At 40.7% G+C, this 13738-nt stretch overlaps 1 protein-coding gene across 2 annotated transcripts in view; it reads right to left on the bottom strand.

Moving 5' to 3' along the window:
* The window catches only part of GSK3B (glycogen synthase kinase 3 beta), a 159843-nt gene that overhangs the window by 47357 nt on the left and 98748 nt on the right, over nt 1-13738 (bottom strand). For both annotated transcript variants that reach the window (XM_075437308.1, XM_075437297.1), the window contains exons 4-6: nt 6604-6714; nt 3499-3629; nt 1557-1663 (exon numbers count right to left, since the gene is read on the bottom strand). In XM_075437308.1, coding sequence (XP_075293423.1) covers nt 1557-1663; nt 3499-3629; nt 6604-6714 — 349 coding nt within the window. The remainder of the gene's footprint in view (nt 1-1556; nt 1664-3498; nt 3630-6603; nt 6715-13738) is intronic.

The raw sequence follows: 13738 nt of genomic DNA on the forward strand, positions 1-13738 counted from the left end.
ACACATTGCCGGCTCATGTTCAGCTTCTCATCCACCAGTACCCTCATTTCCTTCTCCTCAGGGCTGCTCTTGAGCCACTCTCCGCCCAGCCTGTATCTGTGTTTGGGATTGCCCCCACCCACGTGCCGGACCTTGCACTTGGCCTTACTAAACTTCATGTGGTTCGCACGGGCCCACCTCTCAAGCCCATCCAGGCCCCACCAGATGGCACCCCTTCCTTCCAACTTGTTGACTGCACCACACAGCTTGGTGTCATTGGCAAACTTGCTGAGGGTGCACTCAGTCCCGCTGTTCATGTCGCCAACAAAGATATTAAACAGCACTGGCCCCAGTACCCACCCCTGAGGCACACCACTCGTCACTGGTCTCCATCTGGACATGGAGCCACTGACTGCAACTCTTAGAGTGCGTACTGAAGAATAACTAATGGCAAAAAAAAAAAATAGGGAGAGCAGGTAAGTCTTCAGAAACGCTTCTTTTTTCAAAGAACTCCAGAGCTGAAAAGAGCCAGCTAGCCACTGGGTTTAACACTAGTTAGAATATACTAACTTTAAACAAATTATAACTGGCTGTAAACATATTTTGCCAAGACTTGATCGTGATCTCCAAATGCTTTTGAACATATTAATCCTTGCTTAAGTGACTCAAGTCCATGAGCAAGGTAAAAGCTTAGCATGATATTGATGAGTCTGAGAGCCAAATCTCATCTCTTTAGCAGCAGCACTTAGAAGCAGCCCAGGGAATACCTTGACTAAAAAAAACCTGAGAGAGTTACCCACAACCAGCCAACACACTGCGGTGCATTTTTACGATTTTTTTAATTTTGCTGTTCATTTTCAGGTCTTCAGAATGGAGGAAGACGTGGCTGTTCCCTGTCCTCTGCCAAAACCTCCAGCTTCTCTAACATTTCCATGACAAAGCTATGTGCCAGGTATTAGAAAGTAGTAGTCTTTATGTTCAAAAATAATGACTAAAGGACAGCAAAAGCTAACAGAATAAGAATAAGAAGAATCAGAAAGACTTCTGTACACAATATATTAAAACTGTGAAGAGAGTTTAGTTTTAGTTTAGTTTAAGCCGATCATTAGGCCACATTTTTCCTACTAAAAACTCTTTATTAAAACCCATGTTAATAAGTTACAGAATTATTTATGTCTAAATCACAGCATATCAGAAGCAGTCATTGATATTTCTACAGTCATTCTTTATAGTTATTTTAAGTCACCAAAATGCTTTTCTGGCTTGAGATCTCACACCCACTTTTAAACTAAATGGCAGAACTACTCGGATTTTTGTTGTTTGAAATCAGATTTCCCCCCCCATACATTAAAAAAAGCCCCTTTCCTAATGTAATTGACACTGAAATCTCAAAAAGCATAGAAATCACAGCAGCCATCTACAAAATGTGTGCATTTTGTTGAGCCATGGTACCTGACCATTTACAACAAAATTCTGCCTCTGGGGATTACATCTGAGATCTCTGGAAACCTTTACACTTAACTACAGAATAAAAACATATGCAGTTGGTATAGGTTTCAACAAATACACATACATACCTATACTGGAGGTATAATCGGTGGCTCCAAAGATCAACTCTGGTGCCCTGTAGTACCGAGAGCAGATGTATGAGACATTAGGTTCTCCACGAACCAGCTGTTTTGCACTGAAAAGGAAACAATACTTTCAGTAACGAATAGTTCTGCAAGACTGCAGTGCAGACCAACATTAAGCTTTGGCACTCTTCACTCACCACTAATTCCTAAAGGCTAAAGTCCCATGTTCTTCTAAGTTGATGCAAGCCACAGACTCAATGATATACCATGAAATCATTCCAATCCACCAAGCAGCTACCTTATACTGGACACAGCAAAGGAAATTCTGACTACAGCCTAGGTGATAAATAGGGTCAGATTTTTGGCTGGCAGTTGTCTTTTGCCAGGTACAAAGGTTTGTTTACAAAGAAAAAAGAGGACAGAATACGGTTCAGTCAAATGTAGCTACCTGTTGAGGTTCAAAAGCACTGGATACTCGCCAGAACTGAGAGTTACGGGGTTTTTCTGGTGTGTTTTTTGTTGTTCCCCCCTCCTCCCATTTCCATTAGAATATTCTGGCTCTTTGCTGTTCAAGGGAGTGTGGTATGAGGCAAAAGGGGTAGGGGGTGACAATGTAAAAAAACCTTTGCTGTTGTAGTCTGATGTCAATGGTCCATGATTAACATGAAGACTTCATTTATACAGCAAGAGATCAGCTACAAAGGACCGAACCTACAGTACTGCCCCAACCACTACCTTTGGAAGAACCTAAGGAAATGAAGGAACATGAGAGCACATTACTTCTGGAATGCGCCTATGAACATAATATACTTCATTCTTAAATAACACCAAGTGTTTGATGGAAAGGAGCTGGAAGACAAAACTGCCCTTTCAGAAGTATGACTTTCACTTAAGTAACACCAAACCCAGCAGAGTGGCAAGCCAGCCAAATCCAACGGCCAGCCTTCCAGACACTCCTCTCAGCCTTCAGGGAAAAAGGACTCCCACCACCCATTTAGCCTGTTTTTAAAAGTCTCAATTTTCTGTTTCTGTATAGAAACTACAATTAACAAATTCCCACTGTTAACACAGAGGAAGTATCACCTCTTTTTTATGCATTGTTACTTCTGAGTTTCAGCATGACTCCCGTTTTGCTCCAACCCTGGTGAGGTAAAGCTGAGGAGGAGATTCCCGAGCCACCAGGCATGACGATGCACTGCTTGAATAACCACCATCTGACATTCCCACTCACTACAGGCAAGCAAATTTAGCAACAGCAGCTTCCGTGACCTCTCACACATATGCCCTAACTATTTAGTCTGCAAAGTTATAGCACAGTCTAAAGACTGAACTTTCCCAGAGTGACATCTGTCTGCTGTCTCAGTGTGGATTCCCAGAATTTCTGTATCACTTCTCAGATGGGGACTGGACTCCAAAGGTGATTCACTTGAACGGATAGTGGAAATAAATGTGCCACTGGAAGCCAGGATACAGACGTCCACTCTCTAAGAGCTTCATCTAGAAGTGTTGCTTCTGATCTGAAGCCTCTACAGTATTTGAAGTACAAGTAGAGTAATAAAGTGTAACATTAGCCTTTTTAGGTTACTATGCCACTGTGCCTGTAGTCTCTTCCCCAAACACATTTCACCCTAATATTTGGTTTTATTTTTCCGCAGCATAGTATTTTCCCTATGTGACAGAGTATTTATTTTATTTTTCTAACACCTGTATAAATAACAGGCTTGAACTTCAACTCCCTCCCTCTTGATATCCCTTGCCAGCTTTCCCCCCCTGCCCCCCCATATGAACTCCTTTTAAGAGGAAAGCAGAATATCAGTGATTTCTCTTTCAAAACTACAAATGAAGACCTTCCGACGAACACAGAAGATCTCTCTGCAAAGCTGCACCCAGGTTGACTTTGGAAGTAAGCTGTTTTCACCAAGTTTCAGGCCACAGATGCACCTACCTTCCGAAGTCACAGAGTTTTAGAACAGCTGTATCAGGGTCCAGCAAGAGGTTCTGTGGTTTTATATCCCGGTGGCAGATCCCAAAGGAATGGATATAGGCTAAACTCCGGAACAGCTGATACATGTACAACTGGAACACAACAACACTGTATAAGGCATGCTTTCCCAGTCAAAACAGGGTAAACAATGAATTTAGCACAAACTCTAATTAGAAGAATAAACAGAATCACTCAAAAAAGACCCTACTGAATGCATATTAGTGCTATGAAGATGGGCAAGCTATTCACATACCTTCCCCACACACCCACATAGACAGCTCAAATTTCTTCATTTGTCCTTTCAAAAACGAGCACAATTAAAAAAATAAAATTGTGCCAGCTTTCCAACATCTGTAAATGGCAGGCACAAAAACATACACTACATAATGGTGTTTCAGGTCACATTATAAATCAACCGCTTCATAGAAATGAAGTATTCCAGGTTATTTGAAAAAAAACATACAAAGCAATCAAACCCCAAAAAAACCACACCCCAAAACCCCAAAGAAAACCCTTTAGATAATGAGGTTGTTAGCAACATCTGAAATGTTGCCCAAGGACTACGACAGTGTCTCAGCCTGTCACCTGAATGAATCTCCCAGTTTTTCTTCTGGAGGGGACTCCTTTTAATACCACATCTCTGGGCGAAAAGTGAAGGCAGATAAAAACAACTGTTCAGAATAATTTTATGCAAGGCACAGCAAACAAGCATGCCGAGGGAGAGTTTTCTCTGCCCCCTTTCCAAGGCTGGCTAACGCCTTAGCAAGGAGCAATATGGCAAGTGGAGATGTTACGAAGCCAAGAGCTTCGCAGGCCAAGATTACAGGGCAAGGGGAGGACATCCGCTCACTGGAGCTACACACTTTTGTCTATGGAGAATAAAGAGCAGCTGGGTACAATTAGGTCTGTACAGCATATACAGTCGTAAAGGTACAGGAAGCCCTGTTTCAAGGTTGACAACAGGCTGCCAGATTATTTGTTATCTTTGTTGTATCCCCCACAAGGTTCCACTAAAAAAAAAAAAAAAAAAAAAAAAAAAAAAAAAAAAAATCAAGCTACGGACAGGACATTGTCCCAGAGGGGCACATCCCTGCTTTTCTTTTCTAAGCACATTCTCCACAGTTCACCTTTAACGGTCTGTAGAACCGGGTGCAATTGGTAGATATTGGTATCGGGTCATGTCTGCCTCACTTTCACCATTATCTTTGTCTTTCCACTTTCTCGTTTTTTGTTGTTTCTTTGGTGGGGAAGGTAGGAGCAGGAGGAGAATTGCTTAATTTTGGCTCCAGGTCTTTAGTTTTCGTATTTGTTTCTGAAAACCACAACTTGGCACAAAGAAAAGCAAACAAACATGTTTTCTGAATTGCTTGTTCTAGACACATTACGTATGTATTGTGTAAGTGTATTGCAAAATAACACAGAAGATTGCTCTGACTTGAGGAGTCAAGTCAACACATGCGGGGTTTAGAAAGTATGCCTTTCAACTCCACACAGCAAACCCAAAACTTCCAAGAATTTCTTACAGCGTATTAGAAGTTACAAATAAAAATTAACAAAAACATTACTAGAAAAGCTTCCCTGCAGTTCCTTAACAGTTTCTTTGTCACTCAGGGAAGAGCAGCTCTCTACCTGCCTAGGAATCAATCAGAAGTGAACAAATAGGTAAGATCTGACCTTTGTCTATCCAAGGTGTCTGGAAAACTGCAAAAGCTTTAACAACATCAAGGTAACATGATCTTTTTAAATACAAGATTGTGAGAAAGTCTTGCCTTGCCAGAAAAATAAGCACAGCCTTCCAGACTACCTGGAACAGGAAGTCCCAAGCATGCAGCAAGATGAAAGAGTAGGAGCAGAATTTTCTCTCAAAGTGTAAGGACAATTTTTCCCAAGTTCCCATAATGAAGAGCAATTAGGGCAAGAGTACTGACAAAAGATATACAAACAATTTTTCAAAAGCTAAGCTAGCACGTTTTGGGGAGCATATAACCTGAAGACATGCTGTTCCACCAACAGATCAAGCAGAGCGACCTTGCAGTAGGAATTGTTACTGCTGGATGATAAAGGTCTGTGCTTTCTCAAAAACAAGCACCAGTGCTGGCTACTGCGGAGACATGCTATTTACAATTTACACACATACAGTTACGGCACAACACTTCATTATTGGAATAATTACTATTTGTAGCTTTCGTCTTTGTAGCTTTCATCTTCTTTCAGTCAAATTAAGGTTTTTTCTTAAGCCCACCTTCATGTTAAGCACTACACTTTTAGAGAGGAGTCTGGAGAAATCAATACAAGTCAGGAATATTTGTTGCTAATTTCCACTTAACGTTACCTGGATGCCACGTTAACAAGTTAATGCCATGTGAAAACATGATCATTCACTAGTAGGTGGACTGTGGTCACCACAGTATGTAAAAATGAACTACAAGACCCAGATGGGTCCCATTTTTGATGGAAAAAAATGAAGTTTTATTCATTTTAATCCCCTTGTAAAATACAACACAAGATGCAGACAACTTAAGTGAGGTTTTGAGGCTACAATGTTCATACAAAAATATTACCCCACGTAGCTCTTCAAGACAAGATCCAATGAGCTCCAAGTGGGGACAAAAAAATATGCCTTTCATGCCCACGACAGAAGCACATGAACTCTTACTCACGTGCCAGGAAAAGGGGAAGATATCAGATAAGAAACATTATTCTTCCTGACATCCTCTTTCAGTTCCTGACCTTTGTACTATTGTGTCTTCATCATCTCAGGAAACTGCAGCTGCTAATCTGGCTGGTGTCAGTCTCTATCTAAGCCGCTTCAAAAACAAAACACTCCCCCTAGACTTGGTCTCCCCCACCATTCCAAGATTTCTGCAAAGCGAGAAATCGGGTGTGCTTGCTTCAAGCCTCTAGTCTTCCTTTGCTGTAAACAAATAATCATTCTTTTTTCTCCTTGCCTCAAAATGCATGTGCTCCTAAAAATTACAGAAAACTAATTATGTCAGAAAAGAGGTATCCACGGAGTCTGTTCTTATAACATCCTTCTTCATCTAACCACATCTATCAGTTACCTACCTTGACATAAATCATAGGGAGTGTCTGTTTGGCCCGACTATAATGTCTGGCAACTCTGTATACTGTTTCAGGAACATAGTCCAGCACCAAATTGAGGTACACCTCATCTTTCTGAAAGAGAATAGAGAAGAAAAAAAAAAAAAAAATCAGCAATACATTTGAAGCATGAAGTATGATTAAACCATTTAGAGAATCCAACAGGATAAGAAAGCTGTGGACATTAAGTACATGTTTTTAGTGGGAGTGTGAACTGCTGTCAAACTGTTCTTCCTTCAGGCTTTGCACTTGTGCACTAATACTTAAGTCAAACTTCTGTTTAAGGTCATGTTAATACGACCTCCAGCATAAGGCATTTTCTGATTATAAATGGGGACAAGGATGTAATTGTCCGGCCCAGTCAGTATTTTCATTAGGATATATTTCAAGGTGACATCTGCATCGTTATTTAAAGCAGCCTAATAACTCATTAGTCCCTTATCCACCAAAACCCAAGTGCAAACTTAAAAGTCCCGAACTCACACCCCAACAACTACACATCAAAAAAAGTTTATAAACTCTGCGTCTTTTAGAAATGTTACTTTGATCTCACTGAATTCCTGACTATTAAGGGATTAATAATACATATTAACCATTCATAGACAGTAAACCAGTGTTGACATTTGTAGCCATTCTGTTTACATGTCTTTTGATGTCACAGTTATCTCCAACTTAAACATATGAACTTCTTCATGGCAAAACAGAACAAGCCAAAAACAAAGACTTGAGTATCGCTTTTAATATCTAGGATCAGGTTAGAGGTCCATGTGAATGTAACAGAAACAACAAAAGGAGCTTTATAAGAAGGTACTTTGCTAAAGAATACATTAGCAAGGGAAAGACAGAATAAAGAGGAACTAAATGACAAAGTACTATAATCACATAGTGCCTAACTGTGGAACTGAGAATTTTCAGCAGTAAAACAGGTCTTAAAAAGACTTCTGATATTTTAATGCAGCCTTCTGTGCAAATCCTATCAGTACTGTGAACACATTTAATGTCGGGGGGTGAGGGGGTGGGTATAATTAACTATATCAACCTGAAAAATTTTTTTTGAAAGCTAGGTGAATTAACCAGAAGTAACCTCTCCTGCGCTTGCTGTATTAACAGCTAGATCTTTCCACAGAGAAAGACAATACATAGAGACCTGACGTGGACAGAAACAGTACAGAACTCCCAGGTCTTCAACTGGAATCCCTTGTCAGCAGGTCCACTGGCTATGTACTTTAATACCCAAAACCAAACCTCATCTAGCTATAGCAATGTAATAATATCACTGTGACTTAACATACCACTTCAAGCACAGAGCGTGGTGCGTTACTCTCACAGTACTCTCTTTTCCTTACCTGTCTCTGTCCTGCCTCAGCTAAGAGCAGCAGCCTCCAATAAGTAAAGAAATGGTACATGGTAACACACATGGAAATACACAACCTGAATACATGATATGCAAAGAACTGCTGGTTTTGTGTGTCGTTAAAGATTCAGAATTCAAGATCTCTGTTCACCATTATTTGACAATAAATGCTTGTATTTTCAGGACATTTTAATAGCTCTTACCAATAACTCCTAACAGGTGAAATCACCTTGCAAGGCCCTGCCTACACCACTCTCCCCTACAAAAAGATGCTCTTTTCTAATATCATTGCTTAAATGACAGTGATAATAGCACTAGCACTAACTAAATGCCAACAGCCCACTAACTTCTACCTGCTCTTTATGGTATTTCTGCAACACAGACAAGGGGCAGCAGCCTCCGAAACCCTGCCTACACTGGTGCCTCTCCCAGGGCCATCCAAGAAACTGGGTAACAACCATCAAGGAATCTGGAGACCAGGCTGGAGAACAAACTTTTTGAAATGGATGAGGAGGGACAACTACCAGCAGTGCAGAGGAAATACCAGATGGCTCTAGAACGTCATGGATGTGCAAATGTATGCAAGAAAATGACACACTTGTATTTTAGCACTTTCTCTTCTGCAACAAAAGTAGTTCTTCTTTCCCTGACTCTCACTTCAAGTCAATAAAAATCCACCACCTCCTCTTCTTAGATCAGAGCTTCCAAGGTATTAATAAAATACAGAAAATAAATGTCCTGAAAAATCTAAGTTAACTTATGCCTGGTAAGGTAATCTGTACACCAAGAGAGAAACCAGTCTCACAAATATGAATTCTGTTTGATCCAGTGTAGATACAACCTGATGAATACTTTGAATGCTTGCCTCTTGGAGGATGGGATAGTCTTACTGGTAAGAAGTCACTGCACAGAGTACTCTGTTACCGAGGTTGATTACTTTCATTCAAGGATTCATGTTTCATGTATCAAAAATACTTACATGAGAGATGTGAGAGACAGAAAAAAATGAGTAGAAATGGAATTATAGTGACTTCATTATCCTCTCATAGTACAAGCAAAAGGAGACATGTAAAACAGTAATACATGTGGTCATTAAACCCTGTCTATGCTACTTCACAACAGTGCGTTTTGAGAATTACAGAGCTCTATTTAGTTCATACCTTTGCTTCGCTTTTCTCTCCTCCATTATTATTTTACATTCTGTTTGAAACAGGACTAATTCAACGCCATGACATGACACATGCACAAAAAAAACTCAAGGCACCTGAATCCGAGATGGAGGTTTTGCACTCACCCACCAATGCTTGTAAGTTTTGATGCTATCCACAGTACTTGAACAAACAACATGGGTTTTGTGTGGTATTGCTCCTGTGTAATGTGTATCACACATTATCACCTAGAACATGAAGGTGCATGAACATCTTTCCCCTAGCCAACAAACAAGTTTTGATGTACCGTTTGATGTAACCAGAACTTTAATATTCAACTATAAAGGCAAGGCTGATGGTGTTTGCTATATAAGCAGCTGCATATTCTACTCCTACCGCAAGCAACTGACACTTCAGAAGTGCTCTAAAAGACTACTTTCATGAATTAAAGATGATTCAAGTGTTCTGACCTACCTCCTCCTGATGTCACCTGGTGCAAATCTGATAAAACTCAGAATACCGTTTTCAAGAGCCCTCATCCTTCTCTGTGAGCATGAACTGGATGGAAATAACATCCAAGTTACCTGGATTCCCCTGAACAAGGTTCAGGATGAGCCAGAAATCAGTCACGGCCTGACAAGCTCTGAGGATGATGTAACCTGGTTTGCCTACCTCATGCATTCCTCCTAAACACATATTTTTCCAGTGACCCAGATGTACTGCAATAGGAAACAGGGTTAGCTCAAAGAGCTTGCCAAATGAGGGCAACTGCTTGAGGATGAAGTGGGAGGATCAAGGCTTATCTTTCCATTACAGGAAGCCTTTTTCAAATCTCACCACGTATTCCACATGTGACTTGTTTCGACACTGCTGTTTCAAAATTTCTGGGCTGGGAACAAACCAAGGTAACCTAACTGTCAGGAGCACCTCTGAAAAACCTCTACAGAGAGCAGAAAAGTCCAGAGGAGACTGCATTGTATAAACAACAGAAAGCAAAGAGAAGATGTCATTAAATAACTCCCTCTTCCTTACAGACCTTGGGTTGAATAGATTATTAGCTTTCCTCAGCAGGTCAAATGTTTATGTGCATCCATGTTCTCCTGTGCTTGCTGTTAAGGTTATGACCAGGTACTGGGTTTTTTGGGTTGTTTTTTTTTTTAAAAAGGGGGGTGGGGTGGGAGTGAGCCAGGAAGCCAGATCCTGAAATACAGGATCACTGTATTTCATTAGGATTTTGACTTCAGCAATGCAGCTCATGTAACTGCAACTACCTCAAACGTCAGAAGCTGCTTTTTGTCACTTCGCAGATAAATCCGCAGCTGACAAACACTGCTCCAAAATGAGCCCCAGCAAAATAACCATTGCCTTGCCATTGAACTACTCTGCACCTCTCAAGAACTGACAATTCAGACAACTGGTTGGAAACACTTCATATAAGTAAATACTAATATAGACTATAGCTGTATGAAGAGGCATGAGAAAGAGTAGGACACAAGAGCCAAAACATTCTAGCAACTTGGTTTTTTTCTTTGTATCGGAAATTGGAGATAAAACAGGCTGCAAGTACAACTACTCTAGCACATGAGCATTACACATTATGTGGCTGAAGACTGAGCGAAATTGAAAACATTGCCCTGCTGACACAGGAAAGGCTGCAAGCTGATCTCAGACTCCACTTTTAAACCTCTTCTCTGCTTCAGTCCACACAAGTAATCCGTTTTAAGCACCATCCAGCTGAGCTGAACTGTGACCAGTATAAAGCAACAGCTACTGAATCCAAAGATTCACTCTTCTGGATTGTTCCTTGCACGGGAAAGTACAAATGTTCCGTCTCTATGATCCTCCCCTGCCTCAACAAATCCCAAATTAATCCCGAGTGGTTTCTACAAGCTTTTGTTAATTTTTTTCACATATCACACACACGCTGCATTTTCAACACGCCTGCATAAAACTGCAATCAACATTAGTCAGCCACAGTCCAACTATTTCCCACCAACACGATGACAGCAGCCAGGGAGGTCATACGTGCCAAACGCCAGGCTGAGGGCAAAAAGAAAAAAAAAATCACAGGGCGTACTCTGAAGAATATGTCAGCCATCTAGTAAGATGTCAGAAGTTCTCCTGAAGTGTCAGTCCTACCTGGAATCTAAGAAAAATTTCTCTGAGCATCAGATAACAGGATAAAAAGGTTCATAAGCTACTCTAGGTGCTCTTTCTTCTAGGGTGACCAAACTTACTTGTCAGCATTTGGAAAAAGCTATGAACAGGCTTATTTCAGTTTTCTTGTCCTGGCAGATCACTACCAGTGTGGTGATGGTTCTGGCATGGTTTGCAGGTGGTTTTTTGCCTTTTTTATTTTTTAATACCGTATCCTTTAACTGAATTGGTTTTCAGATGGACTCGATGTGATCAGCTGCATGAGTGCAACTGAGAGAAGATGAACAATACAGGAGTTTCTTAAAGTAACTTTGCATTTGGAGAAACAAACGTGGAACTGTACTCTGGAGAAACCCACTTTACCTGCCTATTCAAGCTAAAAGCACACAGGTAGGTGATAAACTTAAAATTAAGGAATACGCCTCCAGAATGCATTTCTCCTTACTGAAGTTATCCCAAGGCATCAGTATTGGAGCTGTATGAGGTAAACGAACCCGCCACTTTACTCAAAGGGATCATGTTTTCTTTACCACATGACAGCACCCCACCGATGATGTTTCAGAGGTAGGTGCTACACACAGAGCTGTTACTGACAGGATGGCAGCTACGCAAGTGTTCTCTGAAAAGCCCTGATGGATTTAACTTGGAAAATAAGAAAAAAGATTCTAGCATTTCACGTGGATTACGATTACTTTCAGAGTGCGTTATTTAAACACTGGAGTGTCACCATGAGGTAAGATATGCTCTTCAACCTGGCTTGAGCCATCTAGATTTAGACAACATACAAGGTTCAAAGTCACACAGTTTTTTCACTAGATTCAAAAAGGTTATTTTACTTTTTCTTAAAGTTACAGCCAGCACACACTTTACACACCCTTATCAAGCACCACGAGACACCCACCTTCCTTATCTTGAAGACTGACATAGGATGTTAAAGATACAAAGGCTTTGGACCTGCTTTCAAAGACAAAGCAAGAATTTGCAGCCTACTTACTCTGAGTAGTCACAATACACTGGAAAAATTTGAAAATGCAAAAAATGTTGTAGCTGACCTTACTCGTATGAAGGAATGGTGACATCCAGTGGCCACATGTGCCTGTTTATACATGCAGTTTACAACCACATCTATTTCAACCTAGAGCTGCGGCTGCCACCAAACTAAAGGAACCATAAGTCAAGATGTATAGCTGCAGTTTCACATGGGTAACTCCAGGGTAGTAAGAGAAGTTGAAGACTCAACTTCAGTATTCAGAGAGATACCAATACTTTTTATTAGTACTGCAAATGTAGGGCAAAATATCTCCTTTCCTATTCCCTCACTGTTCATGACAGAGTTTGAGAACTGAGATCTGTCCCAAGACAGGTCCTATAGCTACTTGTCAAAACTTACCAAATTATTCTGTAATGCTCATTACTCTTGAACATAACACAGTCTGATGTAGGTAGGAACTGCCAACTGAGTCAGCTGTTATGGTAGCGTAAGGGCAGAAGTCAAGCCTCCCAATATAATTCAGATGTAAGAACTTTCCTGGGTTTTCTTCTACGACAGTTGATTTGCACTGTCTACCTTTGATCACTCAAAGCATCTAGGTTCTTAGGTGATGCACTAAGTTTTTCCCCTTTACTTAAAAAAAAAAAAAAAAAAGAAAAAAGAAAAAGAGAGACAGACACATTTTGTCATCGTTTTCCCCTCTAAAGAGAGACTATAGTAAAGAACAAGGTCACTCTTGAAGAGAATTTGGGAATCCCTGCCAATTCTTCTTTATTTTACGCCCTGTAAAGTCCTTAAGCTTTCAGCTGTACTTCCAAGGAGAAATATTTCTACGAAGTTGGAAACAGCCACCCAGCATCCAAATGGTGGGACTGATTTGTGATCTTTGACACAGGTGATCTGTAGATATTTGAACCACAGCTCCCAAGCAGGGACTGTGCCATAAGCTGGCAATAACTCTGTTGGAAGATGAAAATCAACAGATAATGTTGGGATCACTGGGGTCTCCTGCATATCCTACCAGGAAAATGAAAAGCAGAGCCTTTGGAGATCCACTATAGTCTTGCCTGTACAATACCTTCCAGACTGAGTGAAAATTTCTGAACTGGGATATATCCATGACAGCAAACTAGGCAAGATAATACACAATAATGGTTCAAACTATATGCCTGCCTCAGGACAGACAATACAAGCTGTTTTCCTAATGGCTATCCAACATGGGAAGATAAGAGCAGTGGCTAGAGCTGGCAGAAAAATGACTTGAGAACAGAACAATGACTAACCAGACATACTGGACTGTTCACTGGTCTAGAGTCAAATCATGGATCTTCCCATTCCCACTGCATACATCTACCACATTGAGTATCTATCCACTGCTGCCTACTCCATTCTTGTGAAGCCCTAGCACAAGCAGATAAAACTGCTATTTGTATTAACACAACCTCCTGA

Source organism: Opisthocomus hoazin, chromosome 1 (genome assembly GCF_030867145.1).
Source record: "Opisthocomus hoazin isolate bOpiHoa1 chromosome 1, bOpiHoa1.hap1, whole genome shotgun sequence".
Lineage (NCBI taxonomy): Eukaryota > Metazoa > Chordata > Aves > Opisthocomiformes > Opisthocomidae > Opisthocomus > Opisthocomus hoazin.